At 34.6% G+C, this 26,508-nt stretch overlaps 4 protein-coding genes and 1 long non-coding RNA gene across 5 annotated transcripts; 3 read left to right on the top strand and 2 right to left on the bottom strand.

Moving 5' to 3' along the window:
- The first annotated feature begins 1,275 nt into the window (after positions 1-1,275).
- Positions 1,276-2,773, top strand: LOC136801751 (uncharacterized). The gene is made up of 2 exons (XR_010845916.1): positions 1,276-1,556; positions 1,912-2,773. It is a non-coding gene; the product is annotated as an uncharacterized lncRNA (long non-coding RNA).
- A 3,434-nt stretch (positions 2,774-6,207) lies between these two features.
- LOC136801750 (ubiquitin-conjugating enzyme E2-22 kDa-like) lies at positions 6,208-7,287 on the top strand. The gene has a single exon (XM_067058410.1). It carries the CDS (start codon positions 6,245-6,247, stop codon positions 6,842-6,844), a length of 600 nt encoding a protein of 199 aa, XP_066914511.1. The 5' UTR covers positions 6,208-6,244; the 3' UTR covers positions 6,845-7,287.
- Positions 7,288-8,254: 967 nt separating this feature from the next.
- On the top strand, positions 8,255-10,781 carry LOC136801749 (peroxisomal ATPase PEX6-like). The gene has a single exon (XM_067058409.1). It carries the CDS (start codon positions 8,270-8,272, stop codon positions 10,631-10,633), a length of 2,364 nt encoding a protein of 787 aa, XP_066914510.1. The 5' UTR covers positions 8,255-8,269; the 3' UTR covers positions 10,634-10,781.
- Positions 10,782-12,457: 1,676 nt separating this feature from the next.
- LOC136801744 (uncharacterized) lies at positions 12,458-18,101 on the bottom strand. The gene is made up of 10 exons (XM_067058402.1): positions 17,967-18,101; positions 17,729-17,793; positions 17,515-17,558; positions 16,460-16,676; positions 15,836-16,075; positions 15,400-15,566; positions 15,016-15,200; positions 13,217-13,395; positions 12,809-12,975; positions 12,458-12,598 (listed from the first exon to the last, which is right to left on the bottom strand). Exons 1-10 carry the CDS (start codon positions 18,038-18,040, stop codon positions 12,566-12,568), a joined length of 1,371 nt encoding a protein of 456 aa, XP_066914503.1. The 5' UTR covers positions 18,041-18,101; the 3' UTR covers positions 12,458-12,565.
- Positions 18,102-23,674: 5,573 nt separating this feature from the next.
- Positions 23,675-25,588, bottom strand: LOC136801743 (equilibrative nucleoside transporter 1-like). The gene has a single exon (XM_067058401.1). The coding sequence runs from the start codon at positions 25,474-25,476 to the stop codon at positions 24,061-24,063; it is 1,416 nt and encodes a 471-aa protein (XP_066914502.1). The 5' UTR covers positions 25,477-25,588; the 3' UTR covers positions 23,675-24,060.
- Between the last annotated feature and the right edge of the window lie 920 nt (positions 25,589-26,508).

Genomic DNA, 26,508 nt, shown 5'->3' with positions numbered 1-26,508 from the left:
CAAAATTTGAAAGTAAGATAAAATGAAATTCTTAGAGGTGAAAAATTCGGAATTCCGAAAATTCAAAAGTTTAGGAAACATTATGATTAGAAAAATTCGGAATTCCGAAAAATTGGAAATATTCAGAATTTGGAAAAGTCAGAAGCATTCGGAATTCCGAAAAAATAGTAAAAATTCGGAATTCCGAAAAATCAAAAGATTAGAAATTTTGAAAAAATCATAAAAATTCGGAATTCCGAAAAATCATAAAAACTCGGAATTCCGAAAAAATTGGAAACTCAAAGTGATTAAATTAACAAGATTCAGATTAAGACGATGTAACTGCAATACCAATATTACTGCTGATAGTTAGGGTATTTACAAAGTATTATCTGATGTGATATATATGTTGTTGTACTGACAGGAGTCTCTTTGAATTCTTCGTGTATTACTTTCTTAAATCCTGTAATTTGCTTTTGGTAGTATGGGTAGTATTCACCATTTGTATTTGTCATAGCAAAAACTTATTGATCTTTCCTTTGCATGACCACCTCTTCATTGAAATCTTTCCAATAATTCACATTAGTCAGCATTTTCTTCAATACTCGTTCAGATGCTGCTTTTATAGCAGTTTTGTCAGCGCTATTCAGCTGTGAACGTGCGCAAGTCCCAACATTTACCTTAAAAAAGAAAGAGTTATGTTTCACTTGTACAGTTTCACATTCTTCTAGCATTCAATAGTTTTGTGTGCAGTCAAAAAGCTCGCTCAAAATAAAATAAAACGTCCAGCATTCGCTGTTTAGGCTGCATTCTGAATTCGTTTAAAATTACTAAGGTGTGATAAATATGTGCAGTGTGACGAGAAAACTTACAGCAGTCATTCTGTTCGTCATCGGCTTGCCATCTCTGGTGTTTGTTATTATTTGTTTTCTTGATGGTGGGACAGTGCTTCAGTCGAAGCTCCAGATGGAACTCTGATTGATAGCATGTTTTCTTCGATAAAAAACACAGTTCTGACTACCTCGCTGTCATTAAAAAGGCTGAATCCACGAGAGCAGACTTTTTAAACATGCTGGCGCTCTAACCCGCTCTGATATCATATCTTCTTTTGCTTATATACTTTTATACATTTAGTATTTCAGCAACTTTTTTCGTAAATGAAACCTCATGATTAAACTCATATCTTCTGTTTTTCGAGAAAGAAAAGAAAAAAAAATTTGTCACCTATGATACTTTGAAGTATTTCGGAATGATTTTAAAATTCAATTAAACTTCACACAAGCTAATTTTTTCGTGATTCATTGTATTCTTTTGCGAAGGCGTCAAAATTTCGTTAACAGAGCCTTTTGTTATTAATAAAGAATTTTTAGTTACCCCCTGTCATTGTTCGAACTTATATGCACATAATAGCTGAGAGGATGATAAAAACAGGGGGTTATTGAGAATTATATTTTTAATCTAATCAACTGAAAAAAGAGCTCTTGCTTATTACTATCAGCCACGAAAGGTTGTTGTGTAGCTGTGATATGAAAATGAATTTCAAGAAAAGATAACATTTCAGCATCTGAAGAAAAATGGTAAGATCGCAATTTATAATTTATTTCATATATTCACCTTTTTTAAGTACTTGTGGTTGTACCGGTTCGTAAATTTGAAAAGATTTTGTCAAGAAAAACCTGATTTCTCTGTTGTAATTCATAAAAAGTTTTTAATCGAGATTTGCAATATATTTCTTTGAAGAATTTTGACAAACCATGTTCTGACTTTGTTAACTTTCTTTGCATTGGCATGATTGCTTGATTGCTGTGTAAAATTGCGTACCCAAACACATCGAGGAAATACATTGTCAAATTTCTTCTGACATTTTGGATACAGCATGAAGTGCAGTGCCACAAATACTAATCATTTGATAATACTCTTTTTTCGTTACAGCTGATATGTCAACACGCACATCCAAAATGGCCATTTTCGAATTGAATAATCTGTAACCGAAATCGATGTCTGTCCCGATCACCCCTTCTAACGAAAAAAAATCTGGAAGACTTGAAACGATTATGATCAAAGATTCCTCGACGTTAATTACAACCTAGCCAATTCTCGATCGTCGTGTTTCTTGTAAACTCTTGGATATGTAGTGACAATAAAAACGGCGTGTGATGGGTACAAGCTGGCTAATAACAAACAACGATCTTGCTCCACATTTGATTCTTGAATTGTTGGAAATGTTCAAACATTATTACTTAGAAAACTAAGCCTGAGCTAATGCACTCTCAAAGGCTGTCAGAATTCTTATGTTAGTACACGTTTTTTATAAGAACAATCTATATAAGAACATAAGGCTTCGATGGCCAAAATGTTCAAAACATGCTAAGAACATTTTAAGGGTTTGCGCCCGATTTCGAAATGGACAAAAATAAACGCGAAATTGGGAAAATAAGAACATATTAAGAATATTTTTAGGCTTTAAAAGTTAAGATTATCCAAAGGCTCCAAAATTTTGGATGTTCTTAAAAAAAGAACTTGTACAGGTGTTCTTGAAAGTTAACCTAAATAACCTAAAATTCAAAAGCATGCAAGCTATTATTTTCTAAAGTATGAGTGGCGTAGCAAAATTCGACTTGAATTCTCTATGCTAAGTGATTCAAGGTATAAAAAAATTTATGATCCCTGACGACAATGACCAAATTTGTTCGTCAAATTTAAAAAATATGAGAAGTGTTTGGATATTTTTTTATATAAATAGATATCTTATTATATTGTTGAAAAGAACTACAAGCATATTACTGTCCAAAGATTTTTACAGCATCTTCAAGTGTAGTAATTTTTAATGTTAATCCGGATGTTAATTTTTCGGAATTCCGAATTTTTTATTTTTCGAAATTCCGATTTTTTTATTTTTCGGAATTCCGAATTTTTCGATTTTTCGGAATTCCGAATTGTTTTTTATTTTTCAAAATTCAGAATTATTTTAATTTTTCGGAATTCCGAATTTTACCAGACTTTTCAGAATTTCGAAATTTCTTTTGAAAAAAATAACAAGGAATGCTGATTTGTTTTATTTATTTGAATTCTGACCTAAAATTCAATTTGTTTTCCTTTGGGGGACATTTTAATAGTAAGATCTGCCATCTTAGACTTTTTTTTACTGAAATGTTGTAGATATTAAATTTGGTAAGTAAAATGACAGCTCTTTTTTGTTTTTTCCTAGCCTTTCTCGACTCTCATCGATTCTTAGGAATCAATTGAACAAATTGAAAATTTACTCCGAAAAACTTGCTAGTTTAGTAATAGATCCTTGAATCTCGTTTATATTCAGAAAATTAACTGAAACGACAATTTTCTGGTTTGACGACACAGTGTTGCATGTGTTCCACTACAGATTTCAATTTAAAAGCATACTCAGTGCGAAAGAGAAATCATTTATTTTTTAATACGCCGTTCATTAACTAAAATCAAATGACTTTGGAGGTTCGGTGAAATGGTGGCAGAATTGCTGTCCCATCATGGAGGTATAAAGAAAAACGAGGTCTGCATGATCATAATCTCATGTATCGTGCATTTTTAATGAGCTCTTTTGTCAAAGTGAAAATTGGTGAAATCTTATTGGATTATTTCAGTTTTAGAAATTAGATGAGGCAAGATCCATTGTTTCTGACATCAGTGTAAGAAAATATTTGGACTAAAAAAGGCCTGTAAACTTGGCAATCCTTCATCAAATGACAAGATTTTTCAATTAATGTTTTCTTCAATGTGAACTTAAAATTCTCCTCCAAAATTCTCCAGCGACGTTTTGTCTAAAAATTGATTCTGAAATTGGGTATGCTTATAAATAACTTCCCATTTTCTAGCTTAAGAAAATAAATTTTCAAAACAAAATTTAACGGATAACAAAATGGAACATAAACTTGTTTTGTGGGGCTAAGTTTTAGTTAATTCTCGTATGTTAGAAGGCTAATATCTTCAATATACTGAATGTTCAGAGCAATCTTTAGTTCTACTAAAAAGTCTTATTTCATCGGGCGAGCTTAGAATTTCTTTTTATACATTTTATAAAAGAAATCAAAAGACTTTAACGACCAATTACGGACAGATTAAACTCCTGTTTTTCTTTGTACCTCCATGGTCCCATGTTTTGTCAGATAGTCCCAAGTTAGAGCAGTTGACGGTAGGCTTTTAATATTTATAAAATCCTACATTATACAGTAGGTGTGTCTTGCGATTTTACTGCTCTTTACTCTATACACATAATGAATTTGAAAAATTTTCTATGTGGGTATGTGGCGTTTTTTGCAAACTTCGAAAAACTGATTTTTCTCCCGCTTTTGTGGTACTTTAAGTTACTTTAGGCGTACAAACTTTCGCGAGCAGAAACTTTCGCCAGGACGAAAAATCGCGAAATTTACAACATTTACTTTCGCGAATTTAACGGAAAAATATTTTTCGCGAGCATAAACTTTCGCGAATCAAGACGTAAAATTGAGAATTTTCACATGAAAAAATGGCTTAGAGACACAAATACCGGGTGTCCCAGAAAAAAGTTCCGCTCTTTGAAGTGAATTTTCTCGAGTTTTATGAACTTTTAGATAATGAATCTTTTTGCATTGGAAAGAGGAAGGATAAACTTAAATTTTAAGGGGTCATTTATTAATTAAGTCAACTTGATCAAAAGTTATAGCCTAAATGCTAAAACATCACTTTTCAAAAAAGTCAAAAAAAGACATAACTTTTGATCAAGTTGACTTAATTTAATAAATGACCCCTCAAAATTTAAGTTTATCCTTCCTCTTTCCAATGCAAAAAGATTCATTATCTAAAAGTTCATAGAACTCGAGAAAATTCACTTTAAAGAGCGGAACTTTTTTCTGGGACACCCGGTACTTCTTGGGTTGTCTTGAAATATTTGTCCTTTGACTTATTAGTCTTTTAGCAGGCTAAAAAGTGCCATAAAAGTTACATTTTATTCAAAGTTTGAAGTTTTACAGATTTTCTATTTTGTCAAGAATTTTTCGCGAGCATAAACTTTCGCGAATGGCCCTTCCTAGAATTTTTAAAGACATTTACTTTTGCGAAAAGGGCCAAAATTCGCGAAAATCGCGAAAGTTTCTGCTCGCGAAAGTTTCTACGCCTAAAGTAGTCTCACTAGGCAGGCAGTTAGTCACAATAGCATCCCGCAGAAGCAGAAAAAAACTCAATTTTTTAATCACCAATTTTAAAAACCACTAAAAATTTTTTAACCAAAAATACATTCAAATATAGCGCTTTTGATCCTCTTAAACAAGCAAAAAAATTTCCACAATTATTTGACTATCCACAAGTTGCAGACATTCTTGTTTCCACTGCCAATTATATGAGGATGCACTTTAGTAGCATGGGAACCAAAATATGAATCTTCCATGAGAATCAAAACTATAAATTGTGACCTCAAAACATCAATTTGTCAGATGTAACTGGAACTTTTGCAAAAAAATAAAAAATACGAAAGTTGTATTTCTAGTTGCTTGATCCAAATACTTTTTAATTTGAAATGTTGCAATCTTTTGCAAACTTCCAAAAACTGTATTTTGACCTGGAAGGTTCCCTTTGTTGAACAGTTCCATGACCCTTGAATTTTTGTAGATAACCGGTTTTTTGTTACCATAAGTGTCCCTTTAACTTCATGTTCTTAATAAATTCCGATGCCCTAGACAACTATAAGTAAAAATATGTTTACCAAAACTTTTGAATTAAGGCTCACAAGACTTAGACCCCTTTTGAATTAAGGTAAGAAATGAAAGGTAAATTTTCTCTTGAAAACCAAAATGGTTTATGTTCGGTACAGTAATTTTAAAGAGACCTATGTCCCGAGAACAGCTGAGAGCCTTAATTTTAAACTGGCTTTAGTTCGTTTTTGTGATTTTGAGAAAATCACAATTGAAGTTTTTTTTTTACATTCGGAACGATTCTTTTTAACCTTTAACAACTAATTTTGAAAGACTTTGGCCCTCACATCAAATAATAATAATGGAGTGCCCTAAATTGTAATCCCAATTTTCATGAAAATGGACTTAGACCCCTTTAAAAATAAGGTGGTGTAATGTCTCATTTTTTTCACTTTTTTTTCATTCATTTATTATATTGTTCTTCAAAAGACTTAACATTAAACTTTGATTTAGCAAAGATGTATCTTCTTTTGGCTAAGGGAAAATTATCACTGGAACTGTTTGATTACCAAACTTACAAAACGCTTCAACTTCTCATATTTTTATTTCTTTTCAGACCTTAAAAAATGTCTAACATTGCAGTGGCTCGTATTCAAAGAGAATTCAAAGAAGTAATCAAAAGTGAAGAAGTTGCAAATAATGCAATCAAGTTAGATTTGCTAGATGACCATTATTCTCATTTGAGAGGGCGGATAAGTGGTCCACCCGATACACCCTACGAGGGTGGTGATTATCTCCTTGATATAGTAATACCAGAAACTTATCCTTTCAACCCGCCAAAAGTCAAATTTATCACCAAAATCTGGCACCCAAATATCAGTTCAGTCACTGGGGCTATCTGTTTAGATATTTTGAAAGATCAATGGGCAGCTGCAATGACGTTGCGTACTGTGTTACTTTCCATCCAAGCATTGCTAGCTTCACCGGAACCGGATGATCCACAGGATGCGGTTGTAGCAAAACAATATAAGGAGGAACAACCAGCTTTCATTAAAACAGCACGACATTGGACTGCTACTTATGCAGGTGGAAAAACAGGGGGAGACGAATGCCAGGACAAAATAAAACAATTAATGGACATGGGATTTGATGAACAAAATAGTCGAACAGCTTTGTCAACACACTCTTGGAATGTTGAACAGGCTATTGAGTCTTTATTTAAATAGTTTTTGTAATTAATTGGTACTTGTTAATTTATCTCATGATAATTCTCTCGATGTTTATCCAAAGGATTTGGTTGTAAAATATGTACATTTCCTCCTTGGAAAAAGCCACTGTAATAATATTTTGCACCTTTGGAAGTTGGAAGTGAGGGCAACAGCCTTGATAATAATTTTCATCAACAGTGAAAGAAATGATTAAAGTTCTGTTCTTTTTCTCAAGATGTTTATTTTGCACTAATATAATTTGTAATTTTTGTAGATTCTTTTTGAAATTTCATATCCTTCTCATCGCAATTTAAAGAATCGAAAACCTTTAAAGTTAGATTATTTTGATAAGTTTGAATTATAATCTTTTGTTAAACTCAAAAGCAGCTAATTTCTGTAAAACGATGTCTAGTTTTTCAATCTTTTAGTAAAAAAAGATACAATAAGTATTGTTTTTTAAAGTCATCCCCTCTGCAAATCTTTATCCCTTCTCTTGATTACAGCATGATTGATTTACATTTTTTCTCGTGTGCATTAAGGCGAGACCAATTTAATTTGTTGTTCTACGGGCATAGTTTCTACCCCCCTACATTCAGGGGGGTCTTGGGTTTTGATGAACCAAAAGCAAGGGGGGTGTTAAAAGTATGACTTTCCTAGATCCCCCCTTAGATAAGAAGACCCCCCTTAACTGGCAACCCCCCCTTAGGAAAGTCATACTTTTAACACCCCCCTTGCTTTTGGTTCATCAAAACCCAAGACCCCCCTGAATGTAGGGGGTAGAAACTATGCCCGTATTTCAATTTTTTATTTATACTGATTTTCTAAGGGGGGTGTGAAATTTTAAAAATGAATTTCCTAAGGGGGGGTTAGCACTTAAGGGGGGGTCCTCTTACCTAAGGGGGAGTCTTGACCCCTCTAGAAACTATGACGGGTAGATCAGAAAAATCCTTGGTCGTTCGGTAAAATAAAAATAAATTTTTCATTTAAAATGTTTAGGGTCATAAATATCAGGGTTTCATAAATATCAGGGTTGGTAAGGTAGCGAAAATATTTTCCAAAATATATCTGGATCAAAAATTTTTTTTATTTTTTTTATCTTCGATGAAGATCATTTTAGTGTTTGAAGCATTTCAAACTTTTCTAAATTTAATTCTTACAAATAACTAGTGTATAAAATATATTGTAGTGGAAATTCAATATATTTTTTTTTATTTCAGCAAAAATAGGGTCGGTCGGGCCTGTAGAACAACAAATTAAATTGGTCTCGCCTAAGCAAGCTTTTTGGTTTTCATCATTTTTTCTATATCTCAAGAGTGACATCCTCTGTAACTGTTAAACTGTTACTGGCCTCTTTATGCATCTGGCTAGGTCATTAATGTTCACGACCAATCAATCTTCTTCATATACTCTTCTTTTTTTCGCAGAAAAACAAACAAAACAAACATGATTTCACTCCAAGTGGATCCTTACCTGAACACCAACCATTCTGCTTTTATCACAACTGGCACAGCACGTGCACTGAAGCTGCTCAATAAGCAATGGATCTCTGTGGAGAAAACTGTGTCAAATAATGGAGTAGATTCTTTGTTAACTATGTCAGAAAATATTGTTAAAGAAAAGTTTGAAAAATGTGAGGAACGAAAAACCTGGTACCCTTTACAAGTCAACATTTATTCTTCTTTTGATGAAGAAAAATCTTACACCGATGACGTCATCTATGTCTCAACTTCTGATTTGTTCAATATACTTTCGCATTCTCCTGGATTGTATAAACAATATTATGACCAGAAGATCGAAATTTCGTTTGAAACATTGCGTGATATCTCGACTTACAAGGAGAAGTACACAGCAAGTCATTCCACAATTTCTTTACTGTATTGCCCTTATGGTAACTGTAATGATAACCTTGTGGATGATCTTTTAAAAGAACATTTTCAAAAACGTCGATTGATGTCACCTAAAGAAATCTTTCCCATATTCGTCCAATCGCATCAAAAGATCTCACGCGATACACCTTTTGTTTTCTGGTTTCGTGTTGACAACCTTGTTGCCAAGGACACGAGTCACGTGCACCAAAACAATGGAAGATTTGTTGGTATGGAAACAGAATTAGTTTTGGGGAAAAATACCGAAAGTTATATACCGTTTTGTGGATGTATGGTGAAAAATAGACCTCTTTTATTCGAACTGTTTTTATCCAAAGATTTACGTTCGGCGTACCAAAGCTATTTACATCAATTGACAGATTCTTTGCGTATGCTGAAAACAGGAAAGGTTTCCACAGCTGATACCGCCATTTTGGTTGAAGCACCTACAGGTTATGGTAAAGGAATTGTCCTGCAAGTGTTTTGTTTCGATCAATGTTTACACTTTACTGAAGTCAATTGTCTGGATGTTGTGTCAGAATCTTTTGCTGCTACCGAGAAACGCCTAAAGACTCTTGTTGATAATGTTAAAAGTAGTCGGCCATGTGTTTTATACTTGAAGAATATCCACGCACTCTGCAAAGATAAAGAGGGAGAGAAAGAGGAGAGAAGACTTGTCAGCTATTTCGCAAATATTTTACGAGAACTTGATTGTCATGAACTACCTCTCTTGCTAGTGGCAAGCACAAATAAAGTGAATCAAATGAGTGCTCGATTCTTCTCGCTGTTCATGTATCACCTCTGCTTAGACGCGCCATCCGCAGATGAAAGAAAACACATTTTGAACACTTTGTTGAATTGTCGTTTAAAGGAAGCCAACGAAATCGCGCTGAAAACGAGTGGTTTCTTTTTGTCAGATCTAATTGAACTTGTTCGAAAAGCGAGTCCCCTCTTTCGTAAAATGTTGGAAGAGCGTCACCCGGGAGAGGGAGGAGAAGATGAAATATCAATCCCAGAATGCAAAGAACTGTTTCTAAAAGCAGTCGATGAGGTTCGCTCAGTAAAGTCCGGCACCCTGACCAACGTCAAAGTTCAAAAAGTGACGTGGAAGGATGTCGGCGGTTTAGAGAACGTCAAAAAAGATATTTTCGATACGATCGAGCTACCCATGAAATTTCCGACTTTGTTCCGTAAGAATATGAGACGATCTGGGTTACTCTTTTACGGTCCTCCTGGATGTGGGAAAACTTTATTAGCAAAAGCTGTAGCGACTGAATTCAATTTGAACTTTTACAGTGTGAAAGGACCCGAGTTGATTAATATGTATGTTGGACAGAGTGAAGAGAACGTCAGAGAAACGTTCAAAACAGCTCGAAGAATGGCTCCGTGTGTTGTCTTCTTCGATGAGATTGACTCGCTGGCACCGAACCGTGGTCGGACAGGCGATTCCGGTGGTGTAATGGACCGGATCGTTTCACAACTTTTATCGGAGCTCGATGGAATGCATGATAATACTAATGTTTTCATCATTGCCGCCACCAACCGCCCTGACCTCTTAGACGCCGCCCTTTTACGCCCCGGGCGTTTCGATAAATTGGTTTACGTAGGAATACCAGAAGGGCGGAACGAGCGTTTGAAACTGTTGAGAGCTGTTACTCAAAAGATTCATCTTTCGCCTGAAATTTCTTTGGAGGAAATTGTTGAAAAACTGCCTGCCAATTTAACCGGCGCCGATTTCAAAGCCTTAGCATCGAATGCTGTGATGTGTTGCATCAAAAGAATGATCATAGCTCACGAGAATCAGAAAATTCCTTTGAACGTGGATCAAGCGATTGTTTCGATGGAAGATTTCGAGGAAGCCATCACTTCATGTTCGCCTTCCGTTTCCATCGAAGAATTAGAACGATATAAATCGATTCAAGACGAAATCACTAGAAAATAATTTCACTGACTTTATATTTTTATTTTTTAATAGTTTTTCTAATCCTTATCTAAGGGCTAATCTATCCCTGTATCTTTAAGCCATTCCTGTATCTATTTTTTCCATCCTGCTCAGTTTGTGACCCATGATGTTATTCCTCTTTTGGAAAAGTTGGATTTTCCTTTCTTTCCTTTGAGATTTCAGCATTCAATAAGCTGTAATTTATAAGAATCAAAATTTTAACTCTTGATAGACGGTGACATACTTTTTGGTGATTAATTCTTACAAAGTAAACAAGGGACGATGCATAATATGAGCATATTTATATTTAGGCATCTACTTTATAAGAAGCAATTCAATAACTCTTAATAGAAATCAAATTTAAATGTCGCTTTAATGCTTGTCCATATCATTTCTCATGACTGGACCCAAAACTTTTTTCTATGATCCGCCTCATGTTTTTTCGTATCAGCTTTTCAGCCGGCAGTTAAGCATACTTTTTTCAAATATTAGGTGAATTTTTTTACACTAGGTCGTCTTGTTATGTTTTATTAGGATTTTGAAGAAAAAAAATTATTTAGATTTTGAAAGATTTTTTATTCAAAAATTAAAAAATATTATCATTTATACCACATATGTCGGTGTTTTTTACACTTTTGGCGAAAACGTGAAGTTTTTTAAAACACTTTTTAAAAATAAATACAAAGTGCACTTTTTCTTAATTGGATATCAGGGGATCGGCAAAGGATTGAAGATTCCATTCCTTTTTCCCCGAGCCTTCTAGAGAAACTAAGCTAGTACTTATAACCTCTTAAAGTTAGGAGCACGTTAGGATTAAACGGTTCCATAATGAAAATGGATTATGGATTCCAAGAGCAATAACTTTTGATATAATGTGGCTTTAGAACTGAAATTTTGCAGGATGGAGCATTTATGTACTTTCTATTCCTAAATAAAAAATCTTCCAGCTGGGAGCAGTTTGGAATTACTTATTCCTGATTTCTTTTTGAGTTTGAGTCTTTTTGAACTGAGGATTGGAGTATGTTTATTTGACATTAAGTAGTTCGAATTTAACTATTTGGAAGGTTTGGGTCCCTAAGACCACGAAAATAAAATTTTCCACCAGAGTAGAGCATCCAAGGATTATGGAATCCTTCATTGAAAGAAGCATACTTTGTCTTATCCAAAATGAGCATATTAGTCTGGAATGAAATATCCTACAAGGTTCTAAACTGATTTTTTTACGTTATACGTGATATGTCGTTACGTCAATGCCTTAAAATAAGCTCAGATAGAGCCCCAAAGGATTAATAATTCCATTTTGCGAAAAGTTGGGGCTGGGGTTGGGTGCACCACTTCAATCGCTTTAAATTGGAGTTTTTAATCCTAAAACGCTCGTGAAACCGCACTTTTTGGTATCTGAGAATGTTTTAACGTAAAGTGCAATTGACTTTTGATTGATTTTAGATTGTAATCAGCCCATTTTAACGATGAAATGTATCTTTTATAATTGTTCAAGTTCAGAGATGTTTTCCGGATGGAATTTCGGATCCAAAAGTGCTCTTCATCATTGTTTCATAAAATATGGAGATCGTGTGACATGTTGAGACCATCAGAATAAATCCAAGAGCCACGTAACTCTCATAATTCCAAAGTTCATAAAATCTAATATTTTGGAATATTGAATCCTTCTTCGCTCCTGGGACCAAAACCAAAGCTCTAAGCTCGTGTACTCCACCTTTTTGGAAGATTTCATCCCAAAATCCTTGTTGAAACTTATATTATTCAAGAAAAACCGTTTTTTAGAAAATTCAATGTCACGTTTTCGCCAAAAGTGTAAAAAACACCGACATATAAATTCTTAAAATAATCAATAGTATAAAATAAGTTATTACAAAAAAGGTACTACTGTAGCATCAAATCTTTGAATTATTTTTGAAGATTTTCCATTGCTCAATTTGGGTTGACTTTGATGCCTTTACATTCCTGTATGATGAAAATGTGAAAATTTTGAAATTTAAATCACCAAGGATTTTTGAAAATTGAGTTGCTTGTTTTGAAGGTGTGGAATTTTCAGTCATTATCAAGACAATTTTGTCTCGACACATTTTTATAATTTGAGTAACAAATCACTTCTAAATACTGTAATAGTAAAATATGAACCATTTTTTATTTAGAGTAGAAACGTCAACATACATTTGTATCGTCGAATACTTCAAAGATGGCGGAATTGAACTTCATATTTCCATCCGTCCATTCATCATCATTGATGGATCCTTTGTTGATTGGGAAAGTTACTGATATGGTGCTCCCGCTCGACCATGACCGCCCTTGATTGGACGCCTCGAAAATCATTGTACGCCCTTTAAAAAAAAGAAAGGTATGAATGTTGTTTTTGTTCATGTTTTCCCACGATTGGCACAAAGCCAAATGTCTGACTAACGCCCGTTTCATAACGTTAGTTGGACGTTATCCTGTTCGAATTTCAACCTTTAAAGGATGCTGGCTTTGCATGGAAAAGAAATGAACACTGTTCATCTATTTCGAGCACGTTCTTCGATCCTTAACCATAATTTCTTAGAGAAGGTGTGAAAAAGCTCTGACCTGCTTCTCCTTGGTTGACCAACATTCCATCGCCCCACGCATGGGCTGTCATTTTGATTGTATTTCGGAACTGTAAAAGTAGTTGCCAGCATTGCGAGGAGCTGATTCTTTTTCTGATGGACACTTTGATGGTGATCTGCCCACTACCCCACCACAATTGTGACACTTGACCGATAGCTCTGAAGCGAAATAAAAAAAAAGGAAAATTATTTCTCGTCTCGTGCAAACATTTATTTATAACCAGCTGAAATGATAATTACATTATTGACTCCTTTATTATTATTTCCATTCGGTTTTGTGAAGCCTAGGACTCATCCCTGACAACGTTTATTGATTTTATTTCCGATCGTGAATGGGAGTTTTTACCTCGCCTTTCTAACAACACATTCAAAGAAAGTTCCAACCATAAAAAACTATTCGTTAAAACAAATGAAACTCAAAGAAGTTCCAACCATAAAAAACTATTCGTTAAAACAAATGAAACTCAAAGAAGTTCCAACCATAAAAAACTATTCGTTAAAACAAATGAAACTCAAAGAAAGTTCCAACCATAAAAAACTATTCGTTAAAACAAATGAAACTCAAAGAAAGTTCCAACCATAAAAAACTATTCGTTAAAACAAATGAAACTCAAAGAAGTTCCAACCATAAAAAACTATTCGTTAAAAACAAATGAAACTCAAAGAAGTTCCAACCATAAAAAACTATTCGTTAAAACAAATGAAACTCAAAGAAGTTCCAACCATAAAAAAACTATTCGTTAAAACAAATGAAACTCAAAGAAGTTCCAACCATAAAAAACTATTCGTTAAAACAAATGAAACTCAAAGAAAGTTCCAACCATAAAAAACTATTCGTTAAAACAAATGAAACTCAAAGAAGTTCCAACCATAAAAAAACTATTCGTTAAAACAAATGAAACTCAAAGAAAGTTCCAACCATAAAAAACTATTCGTTAAAACAAATGAAACTCAAAGAAGTTCCAACCATAAAAAACTATTCGTTAAAACAAATGAAACTCAAAGAAAGTTCCAACCATAAAAAACTATTCGTTAAAACAAATGAAACTCAAAGAAGTTCCAACCATAAAAAAACTATTCGTTAAAACAAATGAAACTCAAAGAAAGTTCCAACCATAAAAAACTATTCGTTAAAACAAATGAAACTCAAGAAAGTTCCAACCATAAAAAACTATTCGTTAAAACAAATGAAACTCAAAGAAGTTCCAACCATAAAAAACTATTCGTTAAAACAAATGAAACTCAAAGAAAGTTCCAACCATAAAAAACTATTCGTAAAAAAAATAAACTCAAAGAAGTCCAACCATAAAAACAAAAACAAATGAAACTCAAAGAAAGTTCCAACCATAAAAAACTATTCGTTAAAACAAATGAAACTCAAAGAAGTTCCAACCATAAAAAACTATTCGTTAAAACAAATGAAACTCAAAGAAAGTTCCAACCATAAAAAACTATTCGTTAAAACAAATGAAACTCAAAGAAGTTCCAACCATAAAAAACTATTCGTTAAAACAAATGAAACTCAAAGAAAGTTCCAACCATAAAAAACTATTCGTTAAAACAAATGAAACTCAAAGAAAGTTCCAACCATAAAAAACTATTCGTTAAACAAATGAAACTCAAAGAAAGTTCCAACCATAAAAAACTATTCGTTAAAACAAATGAAACTCAAAGAAGTTCCAACCATAAAAAACTATTCGTTAAAACAAATGAAACTCAAAGAAAGTTCCAACCATAAAAAACTATTCGCTTAAACAAATGAAAGCAAAGCAAACTTACGAATAGTAAGCAGTAGCAGGAACAGTTGGGGAGGGATCGGTTGGACACGCCCCACAATTCTCTCCGCCACAATCCACGCCCTCTTCATCTCCATTCTTCAAGCCATCTTTACACGAAGGTGCTAATTTCTCCAATACATTGTACGCACGGCATACCGGATGCTTCGGAAACGGCCCTCTGGCGCCCTGTGCCAAAAAAACAACAGAAAAAGGTTGAGATAACTTCTACTTCAAGTTGATAGGACATTTCTGCTTCACTTGGTTTGATTCAATTGAGCTAACTGAGCTCCGCTGATCTTGGTTTATCCCTATGGACGCTTACTGGAAGAATAATATCTAGGGCACTCACTCACTCTCTCTTATTTTAAGATAGAGGAAAACATACCACGATTTCACCCATAGTTTGATCTTTGGCGCATTCAGCCGCTTTGACACTGTTCAAACAAGACAATCGAGCGTCGCATTCCACATTGATTGGAATCTGTGAGATGCGAGCATCAATTGAACCTTTTGTGCCATCCAGATTGTAACAGAAATCTCCATTCTTCGTCCCTACAATGGAAAGAGTGTAAGACTGCGTCAGAATAGTATTAAGTGCTTGTGTTGGCTTCCCAAACACGCTTTCTAATATCCTCAGCTCAGAAACTTTAAACAACTTCTTCTCCACGTGCCAAAGAAAATTTTTAGCGGTCTTTATGAAAGCTCACACGTTATAGAGAGAGATGTGTAATGATAGCCTGACCAAAAATGTTCCTGGTTATCTAACTGTTAAAGTTGTATTCACATAATTTCACATAATGTTTTGGTGAAGAATGACTTACCAACGCCGATCGAATTTTCAGGTCTTGGTCCTCCACTTTTTAAACAATCATAAACCAAAACTGGATCACTGTTTACACAATCGAAGTTCGGGTTACCACCGGAAATGCGAAGCCTCCCGCAACTGTTGTACGGTGTTCCGGTGTTACCGACAAGCATTGTGACTTGGAGAACGTAATCACCGTCTTCAAGGTTGGTAGGGATGCCGATTGTTGTGTCGAAACGATGAATGTCTTTATCGTCTAGAAGGGATGGAGAAAATGGTTTATATATTGTTTCAATTTGATCAAGTCACTTCATGGTGGGAGAAGCTTATACGTTATCTCTACAAATCAAAGGGCAGTATCCAGATGTAGAAAGATTGTGTGTATGAAACTCCTAGGTTGGAATTCATGTTTTCTTGCAATCATGAATGGTTGAAAACAGTTTCGATTGCTTAGGTTAGTGCCAATCAGAGCTCGAGACTACCGTTTCTCAAGGTTCGCTTTTCTATAGTATCTAGTTTTTTAGGGTTATGTAGACTTGTGAAAAGGAGCTCAAAAAGTATTTGCAGGATGATGCATGTATGGAAAAAGGAAAATTCCTCCTCAAACAAAAAAGCGCTGATGCATGAATAAAATACTGACCAGCTTGATAATCGCAACCAGGCCTCCCATCACAAGGATGCACGCAATCACCATTCCGTGTTTTCCCCTCACGTTGATCGTGACCATAGCACGCTATCTTCATCACGTTTCTTTTCAACTCCACTTCTTTATCTCCTGCATCCAAATCCATCCACCCCCATGGCACTAACGAAATTCGAACCCAACCTCCTGCATGGTTGTTCGATGTCCATCCAACCTAATAATCAGAGTAAAATTAATTTCAATCAACCACGACCTCCTTAATTGTAATAAAGAGATAAATAGACATACTAATTGATTACGTACCGGGTGTCTCTGAAAAAACTTCCCCCTGTTTGATTCAAAATTGAGAAAAAGTGAAAAAATATATTAGCTTGATTTTTTCGAAATCGTTTAGAGGAGGGTTTAACTTAAATTTTGGTATATCAAACTTTAAAATTGCTTCATTAGACCAAAAGTTATGACAAATCAAAAAGAGTAAAAAAATTGTTTTCAAAAAGAGCGAAAAAAGACGAAAAAACAGGGTATCAAATTAGACAAGAAAACACTGTACTTTATTGACAGTAAAGTTTTACTTTTGAACTTCTGTACATCTTTTTTGTTTTATTATTCGTTTTAATGATTTTTATTGCCAATTTAGAGCTCCTTTTGGATTCATTAATGAGCATGAAGTTTAAACAAGCAACAAACTTTTATCAAAATGTTTCCAAAAGTTTCCAAAGCTTAGCGAGTCTATTTGAGTGGAGAAGAGAAAGTTTGAGTGTGTTTTTCTCTAACAAAAGATTTGATATCCTGTTTTTTCGTCTTTTTTCGCAATTTTAAAGTTTGATATACCAAAATTTAAGTTAAACCCTCCTCTAAACGATTTCGAAAAAATCAAGCTAATATATTTTTTCACTTTTTCGCACTTTTGAATCAAACAGGGGGGAGTTTTTTCAGAGACACCCGGTATTTTAATTGATAGCATATTTTTTACCTACTTCGAAAAAGATGTAGAATAAATTTCAATGAGTGACAAAGAAAATTTTTCGAAAAAAAGAGCGGGATGAATTCACCTTCAACCTGTCGCCAGCTTTGACGTGCGTCGTTGGACTTCCACCTAAAATCAATCAATACATTTTATGAGGTGTAAACTGTTTCGGTACCTCAAGCGAAAAGTAATGTCCTTTTCTTAATTTCAGACAAATCAGCTATTGAAAAAGGAGCTCTCAGCGGACTTAAATTTCTTGGAATGAAATTGAAGGATGAATATAAGGACAAAAAACTTACCTCTGAGTGTCTCACACCAATTGCCTTGGATACCTCCTCTTTGAATGACTTTGTTATCAAAAGATCTGAAGAACAAAAGGAAGAGAACCCATAAAGTAAAGTTTACGAAAACAAGCAATGAAACCAATTTGGTGCAATGAATGTTTCTGTGCGAGACCACAACAACAAACCCTTGAACTCTAGCATTACTTTCATCTAGTGGAGAATTCGAATCATCGATCGATAAAAATGATCTTACGGCGGACAGGTCATCCATGAGTGAGCTTCCAATATCCCAATCCAGCAAAAGGTCAACGCCAACATTTTCAACATTTCTCTTTCTTTATTTGATATTTTGATGTTCCACACTTTGAGTCTTGTTTGTCCGTTCGAATACTTTGACTTTCTGGTTCACTACACTCATGAGAACTTTATATAGGCGAAGCTTCGGAGGGTTTGTAATTCCTTCACTGCGAGATGCTTTGTTTGCTAATCAAAGCACCCTGCTAGTTTAAATTAACCGACTTTTGGCTCACCGGTAATCAAAGACATGTGGGTGTTTTACAAAGGGTTATTCTTTCTTAGCCCATTCATAACAGTGATTCCATTCTCTGCATTTTGATTCCATATGGATCGTTCCTTTTATGGACAAGTTGAAACTTGTGAAGGTACAAATGTGGTTTAATAATGTGGTAAAAAGCTTCTTTGAAGATACTCACGTATGGAACAGTGTATTTCATAACCACTGACGGACCTTGGTTATCTATTGCTCTCTGCTCTTTAAGGATGATTTTATTAAATTAAGCATAAGATTAAATGTATTGAAATCATGTTCATTCTGATGTATTACAACCTGGACGGGCGGTTTAACTGTGTCAAGGATTTCAGAAGGGCGTTATACTTTCAGGTGTTTCTCTGAGATTGTTGTTTCAGTTTCAAAAAAAAGCTGGCGTGACTCCTCTAAATGTTTTATGAGAATGACGTTACTAAGTAGAGTGTTCAGATGCCAATTGATATCAATTAGCGTTTAATTAGCCTGTTTCCCCTTTCGGTGTTGTTCAAAATCACAGGCTACTTCCGTGAAAATCTGCAGGATTGAAAAAAAGTGTTTTCTGTTGTTTTAATCTGTCAACCCTGGGATGCACTTAAGTCGTTCACAGTCGTCATGACGTGATCTTTTATGAAGTTAATTGCTCCTGTTTTGTGGCAAGCTAATCGAATCATTTTTATCTGTGGGTGTCTTTTGCTAAAGAAGCACGTCTTCTTCGGTGGGTGCTCTCCTCCTATTTAATGACGAATTTCTTTCTTTGGGGTGACCTGAAAATTCAAAAAAAAAATTACCAATGATAAACAGGTTTAGAGGTAAACTTAATCGACCTCATTAGATCTGATGTGATTAAACTCCCTGAAAAAATGAAGTTGTTGAAAATAGAAATTAGAAATTAAAAAAGACACTCTAGCAATGACAAGGAAGGTTTATCTCAATTATTTTCTAGCAACAATTTTCTAGCAACAATTTTCCACATTGGCTTTAATACATTCTCCTAATGACAGGTTAAGAAGTCAATTTTGGAGAGAAATTTTAGGGTTTCTGAAAAATTTTAAAAAAGTTTTTGAAGACTTTTTCGCGTTCACGCAAATTTGCATAAATTCTTGAAGAAACATAATTTCTTGGTAAGCGCAAAAATAAGGGTGATAAAAGGCTGAAATTCGACACAGTTGACCATATTGAGAGGTGCCAAAAGAAATTTGTAATATTGATACTTGTTTATGCCACCTGACCACGCTATACCTTGGCTGAAAATACCAGGGATCCAGAATTTCCAAATCTTTTGCTCCTTGGGCAATCTTGGGTTATGGGGATGCGCCGCAGGTCAGGGTACCTTTTTTAACACCCACGAGTCTCAGGTAGGGTCTTGAAAACACCTTCGTAGGGTGCCTTTTTCGGAAAATTTGGGGAAAAAGTAGAAAATTTGAGAAAGTTTTAGAATTTCAGTCCCATTCATTGTCACTTTTTCGCAAATTTCGGGAAAATTTTTGAAAAAAGGAGTTTTTTGGAACCTCAGCGGAGCAACCCCGTCGGTCGACAAGGGTAGTACCTCCCCCCCGGATCTATCTTGTGAATAAAAAACCGTTTTGAAGTTAAAGTTTGGTTTCCACTGGGCGATAGAAATTGAAAGTGTGGGATTTATTTTCATTTTCTGGTGGAAATATGTTATCGCCTTCTATTCTTTCGCTTGTTATCGGTAAATTCGACAAATAAATTGCAATATCAATTATTTTTACCATTATTATTATTACACGATTCACCCACAACCCTCACTCCAAATAGAATAGAATTCGAATTAGATAGCGGTTAATTCGAATTCTATCAAAAGTTATAGCCTTTTTAGTCTCCACTGCAAATTAAATCGAGACAGACTTTAGAAATTTTAGAAATGCCTCTTAATAAAACACTTTATGACATGACGTCAGCAGTCTATTTGATAAAAATCTATTTTGGCTGAAAAACTGATGACATCATCGTTTTTCAATAAACTTTTTTCGTCAATTCTTTCCTCTCAATAGGCAGTCGGTATCACTACATAAAAAGGCAACTATTGCCTTAACGGGAAATATTTCCCGAACGGGAAGGTGAAAATAACCCAAAAAGGAAACTGTTTCCAGATTGAAAACTTCATCACTTTACTGTTTCCCGTTTTGGTCAAGAATTTTTCATCGTCCCCGCGAACGGGAAAATTGAATTTTTGTAAACAAAGCAGATTTACTTGCATGGTTTCTGCCTACTTTTTCAGTCCCCCCTTAAAATGCAATTTTGCCCTTAAAAAAAATCTCCTCCCTTAAATCGAACAAAAATTACCAGTACCCCTAGTCTGAATCGCAGACCTCTACAAAACCCTAGGTAGTATAGGAGCTATAAAGAGCACGAATCCGTTAGTGGATGCCAGCAGCCTACAGTACCCCTTGTTAGAATTTCCCCCTTAAAATAAAAAAACGAAGTCTCCCCTCAGATTTTTATCCTTAGAGTTTGACAATAACAAACTACAACGATTGGTTTGATATCAATACCATCAACATTATATTAGGTACATGATGATATCCAACTAAATAAAATTCAATAAAAAGAAATCATAAATTGGAAATAAACTGGATCCTATAATCAAATGATACAAATAAAACCAAACAAAAGATGCAGTATCTGGTATAACAGTTGTGTTTTGCTCATATCTTAGGCCTTGTAAATTATATCTTCATTATTAGATTTGAACTGGGAATGTCTTCTGATTGTAGTCCTAGTTTAAGTTAGGTCAAGCAAGAGGTCTTCCCAAGTATAGAATTTAGGCAGTAAAACACAAGTAAGATTTCATGCTTATGACATTGATTTTGATGTGACAGTTGTAAACTTGACAACTTGTAAAATTAAGTCTCTGCTGCAAATGTCAAAGATCATTGATGTCGAGCAACTATTTCAAGAGAATTTTTGTACCTTTCAGCAAACAATCTTTTACAATAGAGAGAGAGAGGGAAGAGAGGATGCAGATTCATGGACCCTGGCAAGCTATTTTGAGTGAAGGGCCAAGATTTAGGGAAAAAATGTCGCCCATCATGGTTGGGCGACGAAGAAAATTTTTCACTTTTTACACCCTCAAAACAATTTAAAACGTTATCTAATTGGAGGGAATAGTAGTTTTTATGGTTTGATTTGGTACATAAGTTTCAACATAGCATGGTCTGCAAAAAATTGGGCATGATATTGTGAGCATGAAAACGGGAAAGAAGATATTATTAGATAAAGAAAATTATTACCATTACAACCAAAGACATAACATCTAAAATTCAATCAACAATCTTCAAATTTTAGTCCCCCCTTTTTTCTTGTTTTGATAGATTCTTGCAGCCCTTAATAAAGAATCCCCCTTATTTTAAAATGATTACAAAAAACCCCCCTTTTTTAAAAGGCACTTTTCTTACCCCCCTCCTTATTTTAAGGGAGGGGCAAAAACCATGACTTGTTTCCCGATCGAGAAAAAGTTTCCAAATAGGGAAGTTTTTAATTGGGAATGGGGAAAGTAGAATTAAAAGAAGTAATTACTTGGTGGATTTTTTAACTATGTACCTGGTGAATATAATTTTCCCTCCGTTACAAGAGGGACAAGTTTTAAACTTTCCACAGGCATTTTCGGAGTGCTCAGAGGCCACTTTCCCGATCGGGAAACTGGTGAATTTCCCGATTTGGAAAGTCTAGCTATTTCGGGAAGTTTTCCACTATCCCGATCAGGAATTATTTCCCGTTAAAGCAATACTTGCCTTTTCTATGTAGTTGTCCCGACTGATAGGATGATCTGAGGTGAAAATTTCATCCTAATTTGATCATTAGTTTTTGAAATATTCAAATTTTAAGTAGTTTTGACGTCATAAAGTACTTTTCTCTAATTTCAAAAAATAGAAGTTTTATTAACAGGCATTTCTGAAATCTATATGCTAATACACTTCTTTTGACGTATAAATACTATAATACTAATATAAAGACTATGCCTAAGGTCCCCAGTTTTCTGGGCCAAACTTGTGTCCTTTTTAGACATACCATAAGTTACACAGTAGTACCGGGTGTCCCAGAAAAAAGTTCCGCTCTTTCAAGTGAATTTTCTCGAGTTCTATGAACTTTTAGATAATGAATCTTTTCGCATTGGAAAGAGGAAGGATAAACTTAAATTTTGAGGGGTCATTTATTAAATTAAGTCAACTTGATCAAAAGTTATGGCCTAAATGCTAAAACATCACTTTTCAAAAAAGTCAAAAAAAGACGAAAAAAGAGGGGATTAAATTCATTGTAAGACAAAGACACAAAAAGCTTTGTAAACTCTTGGTAAGATTTTGACGAATGTTTGGAGCTCGAAAAAGCATCGTGCCCCTTGATTATGCCCATGGGAGCTCGTTAAATTAGACAAAGAAAAGAAAAGGAATTAACAATAAAATAAAGACACCTTAAAGAACTGCATGGAAAAAACTTTGAGCGTAAATAAATTGGCAAAAGAAGTGCTTTCTTTATGATGATTTAATCTCCTCTTTTTTCGTCTTTTTTTGACTTTTTTGGAAAGTGATGTTTTAGCATTTAGGCTATAACTTTTGATCAAGTTGACTTAATTTAATAAATGACCCCTCAAAATTTAAGTTTATCCTTCCTCTTTCCAATGCGAAAAGATTCATTATCTAAAAGTTCATAGAACTCGAGAAAATTCACTTGAAAGAGCGGAACTTTTTTCTGGGACACCCGGTACTTACGAACTTATCATTATCTTATCTTATTATTATCTTTCCTACGATATGTATCATTTTAAAAACCATTACGTAAGTCAAGGTTTAATAAGTAATCGTCAGCCGTGCAGAATTACTCGAATCTGATTGGTTTAGAGGAGTGCGATTAATCGTTAATTGCACTATTACCACTTTTTGCACTCTTCGGCGGGGGGACACTTTTGTCCCCTTATTCTTTTCTCTCCCAAGTCCTGTGTCAGAGACTTTTTTTTACTATATAATAAAAAACAAAGACATTTTTTTTCTTCAATATAAAAAAGAGCAAAGAAATTTTACGTTACAATAGCTTCTTTTAATTGAAAACAAAGAAAAATTACACTGCAATGTTTTCTTTTTAAACAAAAGAATAAAAAAGGAGGTTTTCGAATGTTTACAAAAAAACTATGATTTACTAATGATTATTTACTGACGATTACCTCGGAATCGTATGTTTTGTCGTGCAATTAACGATTAATCACTCGTAACAAAGGAGAAAATACCGTAATTTGCACTCGTCCTTCGGACTCGTGCAAATTACTATTTTCTCCTTTGTTACTCGTGATTAATCGTTAATTGCACTCCAAACCATACGATTACTAGTACTAATACACAACAACACTTTGACATTGAAAAAGGGTACAAAAGAGACAATATGATCTTATTTCAGGAGAGTAACTCAATCCAGGTATCTGTCAAAATTAATTTGTCAATTTTTTGTGTTTCGAATTTGTTAACTTTATGAATGTCGAAATATTACGAAAACTACTCTATTACAAAATGCGTTTTATAATTTTTGAAATTTTAATTAATAAAAAATATTTTAGTGTCGTTGAAAAAATACGAAATTTCACCCCATGAAAATATAAAGACTATCAATTATAAAGCATTTTAATGCTTTGGAATTTAAATCCTCTGTAATGTATGTTCAACAGAAAAGCTGAAAGTGAAAAGTTTTAAAAACCGAGAGGGTACTTGAAAAAATTTTTAAATGTTAAATTACGCACATTGTGTAAAATCAAATGAACATATAATGAAAATTTAAAATGTGTTAAAATTGACTAAAAAGCAAATGATAAACAAGCACCAAATGTCAATCCCATTTGTAAAAATAATGACATCATTGTCCCAGCAGTTTCTCCATACTCAAGTGCAACCATTTTTGGGCCATACATCATTCCTAAGCTTCCAAGATAGCCATTAGATACAGAAAAGAGAATATTAATAATGATAGGCCAAAAGTCATGGTTAAAGACATATGGCAGCACTCTATGTTCATAATTACACATTAAGAATAATGGAATAAATACGATTCTGGAAATACATAGCACAATAAGCCATTTACTCTTTTCATTTACAATTTGAACGATTCCAGCAAGGATCCTTCCAATCCAATCACCGACATTGAATACTAAGAAAACTACAAGTGTTGCGAAAAGCTCGTTGTCCCATACTGATCCATTTCCCTTGTTTGTTGAAGAAATACCAGCCATGATCGCAGGGAAACAGGTTAGTGTTATAGCAAAAACAATGAAAACAGAAGCAGCTTTCCCAGAAATTGCCTTTAAGATAAGGACATATGGAATTTTCTCTACATTTGGAGTGTGGTTGGCAGTTTGACGATTTTCAATATCTCGTTCGGTGTGCCTTTCAAACCTTCGGAAGTAGAACTGCATTCTTGGCAGTCTGAATAATGTAGAATATGCTATTCCAGTTATTATAATGAAAGCTGAGGCGATAATGAAGTAAATCAGAGCACTGGTTGTGGGTTCCTTGGCATAGTTTGGATTTGCAAGTTTTGTTGCCAAATCTGCAACTGCAGCAAATATACCAGCTGTAGCTTGACCACTCATAATAGCTTGCATATAGCGGGAACCAATTATACCAGCAATTCCAAAGATTGTCCCTTGGAAAATACCAGTAGCAAGATTCAGAATAGTGCATGTAGCAACTGTGATAGCAAAGAACATCGTAGGTTTATCTTGGGTGTCAACTTTGACCAAAACTGTTGTAGCAACAAATGCAAGAAACATGACTGTTAAACTCAAAGTTAGTCGGAAATTTCTTGAGATACGGCCTGTCATGAATATGTTGAAAAGTAAACTCAATACACCAGGAATCATAGCTGCTAAAGCAAATGCGTTTTCAAATCTGTCTTGAAATGTAGCATTTTCCTCAAACTTGTATGAAAAGTAACTCTTTGCGGTGATGAAAAAATTCCATGGTAAAAGCATGCCAATTCCTTGAATGAAGAAAATGATATAGATCACATTTCCTTTATCTTCAGGAGCGTTGAGACTAGCGCTCATGTCATCTGGGTCTGTGAATGATGATGCTGGTGGGGCTCCAGAACGTGTTTGGATTGAAGGAACTCGTTCTTCTCCTCCAAGAAGCTCATCATCAGAGCTGATGGAGTCTTCTTCTGAATCATAAGAATCCATTGGCTTCAACAAACCTCTCTTTGCATTTGTGTCCATACCAGATTATATGAGTCTATCACAGAGACAAAGTCAAGTGAAAGGACAAAGCTTCAGCTGACCCTCTGCTTGCCTCCTGGTATCAATTTTGTTTGTAATTTTGTCACAAGACCATTTTTAAAGGGAAATTCCGTGGTCATTGCATTTTATATAAATTATCTGTTGTTTCTAATTCACGGACCACTAGGACGTGTGACCACGCAAAATAAAATTCTGGTAGTAGCGGCCGTTCTTTATGCAGACAACGTGTAGTAGGCAAGATCTGCTCGGATATTTAAGTACTTTTTTTTTTTTTTTTTTTTTTTTTTTTTTTTTTTTTATATATTTCCCAGAGCCTCCGTTGACTGGGTCTAAAAACGTAACATACATTATATGTATAAGTACAGGTGGAAATATTAAAACATAGAAAAAACAAAGGGTTAGAAAATAGTAAAAGAAAAAAACTAGTTTATATAAGCAGTAGCTTCAGTGATAATAATATCATCCAAGTTTTCAGTTTTCTGCTTTTTGAGCACACGAGACCCACGTAAACATAAGACTGTGGATCTAATCAGAGCAAAAGCAAGTTTTGTTCTTATCCAGTTTAAAGTCTGATTAAACAGTTCATCCCTCTTGTCGGAAATCAGGATAGCTAAAGATTTGATGAAATTTGAAGCTTCTCTAGCGGTTCCCCCGTTGGTTGTGAAGATTAGGGGTGTGAAGGATCCTTGTTCCACGTTTATGATTCGATGGTTATAGTGGGTTTTCTTCTCTCTTTCATTTGCTTCAAAAGCGCTTTTGAGGCTCTTCCTAGAATACCGTTGAGCGTAGGCATTGAATACCCTGACATCAAAAAATGCTCTCTGGCCTCTAGTCCAGAACCCCATAGCGCTTATATCAGCTCTTGCTCCGGGTTCGGTGATTGTTCCGGTTGGCAGGTCCTCCCCTGTAAGTGGCTCGAGTTGTGGTTCTATTGTGACGTCTTTCTTGACATCACTGATCAGCTTAGCGATAGTGTCCCTGAGTTCGTTATGCCTCTGGTAGACAAAACCC

The sequence above is a fragment of the Clytia hemisphaerica genome, unplaced genomic scaffold (genome assembly GCF_902728285.1).
Source record: "Clytia hemisphaerica strain Z4C2 unplaced genomic scaffold, Clytia hemisphaerica genome assembly, whole genome shotgun sequence".
In the NCBI taxonomy this organism is placed as follows: Eukaryota; Metazoa; Cnidaria; class Hydrozoa; order Leptothecata; family Clytiidae; genus Clytia; species Clytia hemisphaerica.
This window is presented reverse-complemented; position numbering and strand designations above follow the sequence as displayed.